This window comes from Thalassophryne amazonica, chromosome 10 (assembly GCF_902500255.1).
Source record: "Thalassophryne amazonica chromosome 10, fThaAma1.1, whole genome shotgun sequence".
In the NCBI taxonomy this organism is placed as follows: Eukaryota; Metazoa; Chordata; class Actinopteri; order Batrachoidiformes; family Batrachoididae; genus Thalassophryne; species Thalassophryne amazonica.
In genome coordinates, this window is record NC_047112.1 from 14,992,966 (window position 1) to 15,003,187 (window position 10,222).

General features: G+C 43.5%; 1 protein-coding gene across 1 annotated transcript; it reads right to left on the reverse strand.

Moving 5' to 3' along the window:
* Positions 1–81: 81 nt before the first annotated feature.
* LOC117519445 (histidine-rich glycoprotein-like) lies at positions 82–3,481 on the reverse strand. The gene is made up of 3 exons (XM_034180790.1): positions 3,395–3,481; positions 898–2,177; positions 82–167 (listed from the first exon to the last, which is right to left on the reverse strand). The coding sequence occupies exons 1-2, from the start codon at positions 3,479–3,481 to the stop codon at positions 942–944; spliced, it is 1,323 nt and encodes a 440-aa protein (XP_034036681.1). The 3' UTR covers positions 82–167; positions 898–941.
* Between the last annotated feature and the right edge of the window lie 6,741 nt (positions 3,482–10,222).

Genomic DNA, 10,222 nt, shown 5'->3' on the forward strand with positions numbered 1-10,222 from the left:
AATGTTTAATTGGTTTCACTTCAGTCTCACAATTTGCTTGTATTATCTTTGATGGATGAGGACGTCAGTTGTCTGTCTTACCTGTTGTATAACTTCACTGATAGTTGCGCTGCTGACCTCAACACGGGATTGCAGCTTGACCTGTACGAATGCCCGTGAGAACGACCCTGTGTGATTAAAAGATTAGGTGTCATCAATAAAAAGGAATATATTTGCAAACACCTTTGTTTGCTAATAAAAGTCTTTTCCTGCAAAACTACTGGTCTCCTTAATCATCCATCTGATAGCTTAACTCTGAAGTCTGGTACAATTTGTTTTATTCCAGACAAACACGATCATGAAACATTTCAGATGAGAGGAAACGGTAACTTCAAAAGTACTTCTGCGGATACTGCATTTCCTATCTTTCTGTCATTTATTAAATGTGTACCTTGGCAGCTGATGTCTGGCGCAGCCAAAAAAAAAGTGACATTAAGTGCATGGTTCGTTTTCAATATTAACCACATGGACAATAATTTGCTCCACTGAAACATTTTGCACAGCGTTTATATTAAAACAGAACACTCTGGCATGACATCATCACAAAACATCTATTGGGCATTTAATAAACTTTCTTCCAAAAAGAGGTGGGGCGAGTGCTCGGCCGTGGTCTCTCAGACTCGTGAGTACAGTAAACTGAATTATCAGTGAAAAGTATGTCAGCTACTTTATGAAGACTAGAACATCAAGAGAGCAAGTGATTATCCATTAATACATTCATCATTCATTCATTCATCTTCACCTTCACTTATCCGGGATCGGGTCACGTGGGCAACAGCTCGAGCAGGTAACGTCATTAACGCATACTAGAGGATTTACTGCACCTAACTTCTATTCAAAGGATTCATAAATGATTACCTTGAGTTGTTTGTCCTGGAGTTGAAACAATTGTGCTGGTGATATTAGTTGGAGGGGTAGTTGTGGTGATGGGAGTAGTTGTAGGAATAGTTGTGGTGATGGGAGTAGTTGTAGGAGTGGTTGTGATGATGGGAGTAGTTGTGGGAATAGTTGTGGTAATGGGAGTAGTTGTAGGAGTGGTTGTGGTGATGGGAGTAGTTGTAGGAGTGGTTGTGATGATGGGAGTAGTTGTGGGAATAGTTGTGGTGATGGGAGTAGTTGTAGGAGTGGTTGTGGTGATGGGAGTAGTTGTAGGAGTGGTTGTGGTGATGGGAGTAGTTGTAGGAGTGGTTGTGGTGATGGGAGTAGTTGTGGGAATAGTTGTGGTAATGGGAGTAGTTGTAGGAGTGGTTGTGATGATGGGAGTAGTTGTGGGAATAGTTGTGGTGATGGGAGTAGTTGTAGGAGTGGTTGTGATGATGGGAGTAGTTGTGGGAATAGTTGTGGTAATGGGAGTAGTTGTGGGAATAGTTGTGGTGATGGGAGTAGTTGTAGGAGTGCTTGTGGTGATGATAGTAGTTGTGGGAATAGTTGTGGTGATGGGAGTAGTTGTAGGAGTGGTTGTGGTGATGAGAGTAGTTGTGGGAATAGTTGTGGTGATGGGAGTAGTGGTGATGGCAGGAGTTGTGGGAATAGTTGTGGTGATGGGAGTAGTTGTAGGAGTGCTTGTGGTGATGGGAGTAGTTGTGGTAATAGTTGTGGTGATGGGAGTAGTTGTAGGAGTGGTTGTGGTGATGGGAGTAGTTGTAGGAGTGGTTGTGGTGATGGGAGTAGTTGTAGGAGTGGTTGTGGTGATGGAGGTAGTTGTAGGAGTGGTTGTGATGATGGGAGTAGTTGTGGGAATAGTTGTGGTGATGGGAGTAGTAGTAGGAGTGCTTGTGGTGATGGGAGTAGTTGTAGGAGTGCTTGTGGTGATGGGAGTAGTTGCGGTGATGGGAGTAGTTGTAGGAGTGCTTGTGGTGATGGGAATGGTTGTGGTGATGGGAGTAGTTGTAGGAGTGCTTGTGGTGATGGGAATAGTTGTGGTGATGGGAGTAGTTGTAGGAGTGCTTGTGGTGATGGGAGTAGTTGTGGGAATAGTAGTGGTGATGGGAGTAGTTGTGGTGATGGGAGTAGTTATAGGAGTGCTTGTGGTGATGGGAGTAGTTGTGGTGATGGGAGTATTTGTGGGAATAGTTGTGGTGATGGGAGTAGTTGTGGTGATGGGAGTAGTTGTGGTGATGGGAGTAGTTATAAGAGTGCTTGTGGTGATGGGAGTAGTTGTGGTGATGGGAGTAGTTGTGGGAATAGTTGTGGTGATGGGAGTAGTTGTGGTGATGGGAGTAGTTGTGGGAATAGTTGTGGTGATGGGAGTAGTTGTAGGAGTGGTTGTGGTGATGGGAGTAGTTGTGGTGATGGGAGTAGTTGTGGGAATAGTTGTGGTGATGGGAGTAGTTGTAGGAGTGGTTGTGGTGATGGGAGTAGTTGTAGGAGGGGTTGTGGTGATGGGAGTAGTTGTGGTGATGGGAGTAGTTGTGGGAATAGTTGTGGTGATGGGAGTAGTTGTAGGAGTGGTTGTGGTGATGGGAGTAGTTGTAGGAGTGCTTGTGGTGATGGGAGTAGTTGTGGCAATAGTTGTGGTGATGGGAGTAGTTGTAGGAGTGTTTGTGGTGATGGGAGTAGTTGTAGGAGTGGTTGTGATGATGGGAGTAGTTGTGGGAATAGTTGTGGTGATGGGAGTAGTTGTAGGAGTGCTTGTGGTGATGGGAGTAGTTGTGGGAATAGTTGTAGTGATGGGAGTAGTTGTTGGAGTGGTTGTGGTGATGGGAGTACTTGTGGGAATAGTTGTGGTGATGGGAGTAGTTGTAGGAGTGCTTGTGGTGATGGGAGTAGTTGTGGCAATAGTTGTGGTGATGGGAGTAGTTGTAGGAGTGTTTGTGGTGATGGGAGTAGTTGTAGGAGTGGTTGTGATGATGGGAGTAGTTGTGGGAATAGTTGTGGTGATGGGAGTAGTTGTAGGAGTGCTTGTGGTGATGGGAGTAGTTGTGGGAATAGTTGTGGTGATGGGAGTAGTTGTAGGAGTGCTTGTGGTGATGGGAGTAGTTGTGGGAATAGTTGTGGTGATGGGAGTAGTTGTAGGAGTGCTTGTGGTGATGGGAGTAGTTGTGGGAATAGTTGTGGTGATGGGATTAGTTGTAGGAGTGGTTGTGATGATGGGAGTAGTTGTGGGAATAGTTGTGGTGATGGGAGTAGTTGTGGGAGTAGTTGTAGGAGTAGCTGTGGGAGTAGCTATAGGTGTAGGAGTAGTTGTGGCAGTTGTTGTAGGAGCAGTTGTAGGTGTAGTTGTGGGAGCAGTGGGGCAAGTTGTAGTTGTGGGAGCCGTGAGAGTAGTTGTAGGAGTGTTTATAGTTGTAACAATAGTTGTAGGAGAAGTTGGGGGAGCTGTCGGAGAACCTATAGTTGTGAAAGTAGTTATCACTGTGGGAGTAGTGGAGCTAGTTATAGTTGTGGGAGTTGGGAAAGCAGTTGTGGGAGTAGTTATAGTTGTGATCAAAGTTATAGTCATGTGTGAAGTTGTGGAAAAAGTTGTTGTGGGAGTAGTTATAATTGTGGGAGTTGGGAAAGTAGTTGTAGGAGTAGTTGTAGGAGTAATTGTGGGGGCAGTTGTAGGAGTAGTTGTAGGAGTAGTTGTGGGAGTAGTTGTGGGAGCAGTTGTAGGAGCAGTTGTGGGAGTAGTTGTGGGAGTACTTGTGGGAGCAGTTGTAGGAGCAGTTGTGGGAGTAGTTGTAGAAGTAGTTGTGGGGGGAGTTGTGGCAGTAGTTATAGTTGTAGGAGTAGTTGTGGGACTATTTGTTGTGGGAGTAGTTATCGTTATCGGAGTAGTTGTGGGATTAGTTGTAGTTGTGGGAGTCGTTATAGTTATAGAAGCAGTTGTGGGACTAGTTATAGCTGTAGGGGTAGTTGGGGGACTAGTTGTAGTTGTAGGAGTAATTGTGGGAGCAGTTGTAGGCGTTGTTGTGGAAGTAGTTGAGGGAGCAGTGGGGCAAGTTGTAGTTGTGGGAGCCTTGAAAGTAGTTGTGGGAGTGTTTATAGTTGTAGCAATAGTTGTAGGAGAAGTTGAGGGAGCTGTCGGAGAACCTATAGTTGTGAAAGTAGTTATCACTGTGGGAGTAGTGGAGCTAGTTATAGTTGTGGGAGTTGGGAAAGCAGTTGTGGGAGTAGTTGTGGGAGTAGTTATAGTTGTGATCAAAGTTATAGTCATGTGTGAAGTTGTGGAAAAAGTTGTTGTGGGAGTAGTTATAATTGTGGGAGTTGGGAAAGTAGTTGTAGGAGTAGTTGTGAGAGTAGTCGGGTAAGTTATAGTTGTGGGAGCCGTGAGAGTAGTTGTGGGAGTGTTTATAGTTGTAGCAGTAGTTGTAGGAGTATTTGTGGGGGCAGTTGTAGGAGTAGTTGTAGGAGTAGTTGTGGGAGTAGTTGTGGGAGCAGTTGTAGGAGCAGTTGTGGGAGTAGTTGTAGAAGTAGTTGTGGGAGGAGTTGTGGCAGTAGTTATAGTTGTAGGAGTAGTTGTGGGACTATTTGTAGTTGTGGGAGTAGTTATAGTTGCAGTAGTAGTTGTGGGACTAGTTGGAGTTATGGGAGTAGTTATAGTTATCAGAGTAGTTGTGGGATTAGTTGTAGTTGTGGGAGTCGTTATAGTTATAGAAGCAGTTGTGGGAGTAGTTATAATTGTAGGAGTAGTTGTGGGACTAGTTGTGGGAGTAGTTATAGTTGTAGTAGTTGTGGGACTTGTAGTTGTGGGAGTAGTTGGAGGACTAGTTATAGTTGTAGGAGTAGTTGTGGGACTTGTAGTTGTGGGAGTAGTTATAGTTGTAGGTATAGTTGGAGGACTTGTTATAGTTGTAGGAGTAGTTGAGGGAGGAGTTGTGGTTGTAGTTGTGGGACTATTTGTAGTTGTGGGAGTAGTTATGGTTACAGACGTAGTTGTGGGAATAGTTGTAGTTGTAGGAGGAGTTGTATGAGTAGTTGCTGGAGTAGTTGTGGGAGTAGTTATAGTTGTAGGAGCAGTTGTTGGAGTAGTTATAGCTGTAGGGGTAGATGGGGGACTAGTTGTAGTTGTGGGAGTAGTTATAATTATAGAAGTAGTTGTGGGAGTAGTTGTAGTTGTAGGAGTAGCTGTGGGAGTAGCTATAGGTGTAGGAGTAGTTGTGGCAGTAGTTGTGGGACTAGTTGTAGTTGTGGGAGTAGTTATAGTTATCGGAGTAGTTGTGGGAGTAGTTGCAGTTGTAGGAATAGGTGTGGGAGTAGTTGTAGTTGTGGGAGTAGTTATAGTTGTAGGAGTAGTTGTGGGATTAGTTGTAGTTGTGGGAGTCGTTATAGTTATAGAAGTAGTTGTGGGAGTAGTTGTAGTTGTAGGAGTAGCTATGGTTACAGAAGTAGTTGTGGGAATAGTTGTAGTTGTAGGAGGAGTTGTATGAGTAGTTGCTGGAGTAGTTGTGGGAGTAGTTATAGTTGTAGGGATAGTTGGAGGACTAGTTATACTTGTAGGAGTAGTTGTGGGAGGAGTTGTGGGACTATTTGTAGTTGTGGGAGTAGTTATAGTTACAGATGTAGTTGTGGGAATAGTTGTAGGAGGAGTTGTATGAGTAGTTGCTGGAGTAGTTGTGGAAGTAGTTATAGTTGTAGGAGCAGTTGTTGGAGTAGTTATAGCTGTAGGGGTAGTTGTGGGAGTAGTTATAGTTGTAGGAGCAGTTGTTGGAGTAGTTATAGCTGTAGGGGTAGTTGGGGGACTAGTTGTAGTTGTGGGAGTAGTTATAATTATAGAAGTAGTTGTGGGAGTAGTTGTAGTTGTAGGAGTAGCTGTGGGAGTAGCTATAGGTGTAGGAGTAGTTGTGGCAGTAGTTGTGGGACTAGTTGTAGTTGTGGGAGTAGTTATAGTTATCGGTGTAGTTGTGGGAGTAGTTATAGTTGTAGGAGTAGGTGCGGTTGTAGTTGTAGTTGTGGGAGTAGTTATAGTTATCGGTGTAGTTGTGGGAGTAGTTATAGTTGTAGGAGTAGGTGCGGTTATAGTTGTAGTTGTGGGAGTAGTTATAGTTGTAGGAGTAGTTGTGGGATTAGTTGTAGTTGTGGGATTAGTTGTAGTTGTGGGAGTCGTTATAGTTATAGAAGTAGTTGTGGGAGTAGTTGTAGTTGTAGGAGTAGCTGTGGGAGTAGCTATAGGTGTAGGAGTAGTTGTGGGAGCAGTTGTAGTAGTAGTTGTGGGACTAGTTGTAGTTGTGGGAGTAGTTGTGGGAGTAGTTGTGGGAGCAGTTGTAGGAGCAGTTGTGGGAGTAGTTGTAGAAGTAGTTGTGGGAGGAGTTGTGGCAGTAGTTATAGTTGTAGGAGTAGTTGTGGGACTATTTGTAGTTGTGGGAGTAGTTATAGTTGCAGTAGTAGTTGTGGGACTAGTTGGAGTTATGGGAGTAGTTATAGTTATCAGAGTAGTTGTGGGATTAGTTGTAGTTGTGGGAGTCGTTATAGTTATAGAAGCAGTTGTGGGAGTAGTTATAATTGTAGGAGTAGTTGTGGGACTAGTTGTGGGAGTAGTTATAGTTGTAGTAGTTGTGGGACTTGTAGTTGTGGGAGTAGTTGGAGGACTAGTTATAGTTGTAGGAGTAGTTGTGGGACTTGTAGTTGTGGGAGTAGTTATAGTTGTAGGTATAGTTGGAGGACTTGTTATAGTTGTAGGAGTAGTTGAGGGAGGAGTTGTGGTTGTAGTTGTGGGACTATTTGTAGTTGTGGGAGTAGTTATGGTTACAGACGTAGTTGTGGGAATAGTTGTAGTTGTAGGAGGAGTTGTATGAGTAGTTGCTGGTGTAGTTGTGGGAGTAGTTATAGTTGTAGGAGCAGTTGTTGGAGTAGTTATAGCTGTAGGGGTAGATGGGGGACTAGTTGTAGTTGTGGGAGTAGTTATAATTATAGAAGTAGTTGTGGGAGTAGTTGTAGTTGTAGGAGTAGCTGTGGGAGTAGCTATAGGTGTAGGAGTAGTTGTGGCAGTAGTTGTGGGACTAGTTGTAGTTGTGGGAGTAGTTATAGTTATCGGAGTAGTTGTGGGAGTAGTTGCAGTTGTAGGAATAGGTGTGGGAGTAGTTGTAGTTGTGGGAGTAGTTATAGTTGTAGGAGTAGTTGTGGGATTAGTTGTAGTTGTGGGAGTCGTTATAGTTATAGAAGTAGTTGTGGGAGTAGTTGTAGTTGTAGGAGTAGCTATGGTTACAGAAGTAGTTGTGGGAATAGTTGTAGTTGTAGGAGGAGTTGTATGAGTAGTTGCTGGAGTAGTTGTGGGAGTAGTTATAGTTGTAGGGATAGTTGGAGGACTAGTTATACTTGTAGGAGTAGTTGTGGGAGGAGTTGTGGGACTATTTGTAGTTGTGGGAGTAGTTATAGTTACAGATGTAGTTGTGGGAATAGTTGTAGGAGGAGTTGTATGAGTAGTTGCTGGAGTAGTTGTGGAAGTAGTTATAGTTGTAGGAGCAGTTGTTGGAGTAGTTATAGCTGTAGGGGTAGTTGTGGGAGTAGTTATAGTTGTAGGAGCAGTTGTTGGAGTAGTTATAGCTGTAGGGGTAGTTGGGGGACTAGTTGTAGTTGTGGGAGTAGTTATAATTATAGAAGTAGTTGTGGGAGTAGTTGTAGTTGTAGGAGTAGCTGTGGGAGTAGCTATAGGTGTAGGAGTAGTTGTGGCAGTAGTTGTGGGACTAGTTGTAGTTGTGGGAGTAGTTATAGTTATCGGTGTAGTTGTGGGAGTAGTTATAGTTGTAGGAGTAGGTGCGGTTGTAGTTGTAGTTGTGGGAGTAGTTATAGTTATCGGTGTAGTTGTGGGAGTAGTTATAGTTGTAGGAGTAGGTGCGGTTATAGTTGTAGTTGTGGGAGTAGTTATAGTTGTAGGAGTAGTTGTGGGATTAGTTGTAGTTGTGGGATTAGTTGTAGTTGTGGGAGTCGTTATAGTTATAGAAGTAGTTGTGGGAGTAGTTGTAGTTGTAGGAGTAGCTGTGGGAGTAGCTATAGGTGTAGGAGTAGTTGTGGGAGCAGTTGTAGTAGTAGTTGTGGGACTAGTTGTAGTTGTGGGAGTAGTTATAGTTATAGAAGTAGTTGTGGGAGTAGTTGTAGTTGTAGGAGTAGCTGTGGGAGTAGCTATAGGTGTAGGAGTAGTTGTGGCAGTAGTTGTAGAAGTAGTTGTAGGAGTAGTTGTGGGAGCAGTTGTAGTAGTAGTTGTGGGACTAGTTGTAGTTGTGGGAGTAGTTATAGTTATCAGAGTAGTTGTGGGAGTAGTTATAGTTGTAGGAGTAGGTGTAGGAGTAGTTGTAGTTGTGAGAGTAGTTATAGTTGTAGGAGTAGTTGTGGGACTAGTTGTAGTTGGAGTAGTTATAGAAGTAGTTGTGGGAGTAGTTATAGTTGTAGGAGTAGTTGTGGGACTAGTTGTAGTTGTGGGAGTAGTTATATTTGTAAGGATAGTTGGAGGACTAGTCATAGTTGTAGGAGTAGTTGAGGGAGGAGTTGTGGGAGTAATTGTGGGAGCAGTTGTGGGAATAGTTGTAGTTGTGGGAGGAGTTATATGAGTAGTTGCTGGAGTAGTTGTGGGAGTAGTTATAGCTGTAGGGGTAGTTGGGGGACTAGTTGTAGTTGTGGGAGTAGTTATAGTTATAGAAGTAGTTGTGGGAGTAGTTGTAGGAGTAGCTGTGGGAGTAGCTATAGGTGTAGGAGTAGTTGTGGGACTAGCTGTAGTTGTGGGAGTAGTTATAGTTGTGGAAGTAGTTATAGTTATAGACATAGTTGTGGCAGTAGTTATAGTTGTAGGAGTTGCTGAGGGAGGAGTTGTGGGAGGAGTTGTATGAGTAGTTGCTGGAGTAGTTGTGGGAGTAGTTATGGCTGTAGGGGTAGTTGGGGGACTAGTTGTAGTTGTAGGAGTAATTGTGGGAGCAGTTGTAGGCGTTGTTGTGGGAGTAGTTGAGGGAGCAGTTGTAGGAGCAGTTGTGCGAATACTTATAATTGTAGGAGCAGTTGTAGGAGTAGTTGTGGGAGTAGTTGTAGGCGTAGTTGTGGGAGTAGATGTAGGAGTAGCCGTGGGAGTAGCTATAGGTGTAGGAGTAGTTGTGGCAGTAGTTGTAGGAGCAGTTGTAGGTGTAGTTGTGGGAGCAGTGGGGCAAGTTGTAGTTGTGGGAGCCGTGAGAGTAGTTGTGGGAGTGTTTATAGTTGTAGCAATAGTTGTAGGAGTAGTTGAGGGAGCTGTTGGAGAACCTATAGTTGTGAAAGTAGTTATCACTGTGGGAGTAGTGGAGGTATTTATAGTTGTGGGAATTGGGAAAGTAGTTGTGGGAGTAGTTATAGTTGTGATCAAAGTTATAGTTGTGTGTGAAGTTGTGGAAAAAGTTGTTGTGGGAGTAGTTATAGTTGTGGGAGTTGAGAAAGTCATAGGAGTAGTTGTGGGAGTAGTTATAGTTGTGAGAGTAGTGGAGCAAGTTATAGTTGTGGGAGCCGTGAGAGTACTTGTGGGAGTGTTTATAGTTGTAGCAGTAGTTGTAGGAGTTGTTGAGGGAGTTGTAGGAGAACCTATAGTTGTGAAAATAGTTATCACTGTGGGATTAGTGGAGCTAGTTATTGTTGTTGGAGTAGTTATATGAGTAGTTATAGATGTCGTTGTTGGAGTTGTAGTTCTAGTTGTCATTGGAGTGGTTTGGGTTGTAGTTGCATTACTAGTCGCTGTAATTGAAGCTGTTGGTGTAGTATTTGTTTTTGTAGTAGTTGCAGAGGCAGTTGGAGTAGGTGAAGGTGTTGTCACTGAGGCTGCGGTCACAGTTGTCGATGAAGCCACTGTTGTTGGGGTTGTACTCATAGTTTCAGCAGCAGTTGATGGAGTAGAAGGTGTAGTTAGGTTTGTCATGGCTCCAGTTGTTGTTGTGTTGCCAGACGGAGGCGTAGCTGCGTATTAAGAACAGGTTTAGAAAAGCACTGAAATGAAATACCTGAAATTTTCCCTGATAAGTTTATTTCCTTCAACATGTTTCCTGGAATCTTTGTGCAATGATGACAATCGACTGTCATCACAAAGTGAAGCTGAGTACTCAGTCTGAAGTATGTTTACACTGGAGTTTATCAATCTGTCAGAGTGACAGCTGTCAAAAAAGCAGTCCTACATATTTGTTTAATATGCGCATTGAATGACATATCCTGATCAAAAGTGACTCCAAGATTTCTCACAGTATTACTAGAGGTCAGGGTAATGCCATCCAGAGTAAGGATCTGGTTAGACACCATGTTTCTAAAATTTGTGGGGCCA

What these genes read in the sequence shown, in the direction of transcription:
- LOC117519445 (XM_034180790.1), bottom strand. Translation starts at nt 3,481, where the DNA reads ATGACTATAACTTTGATCACAACTATAACTACTCCCACAACTGCTTTC. An exon ending in CTAGCTCCACTACTCCCACA is followed by an intron (nt 2,178 to 3,394) that starts GTGATAACTACT and finishes CATCACCACAAG; the next exon opens with CACTCTTATAACTACTCCCA.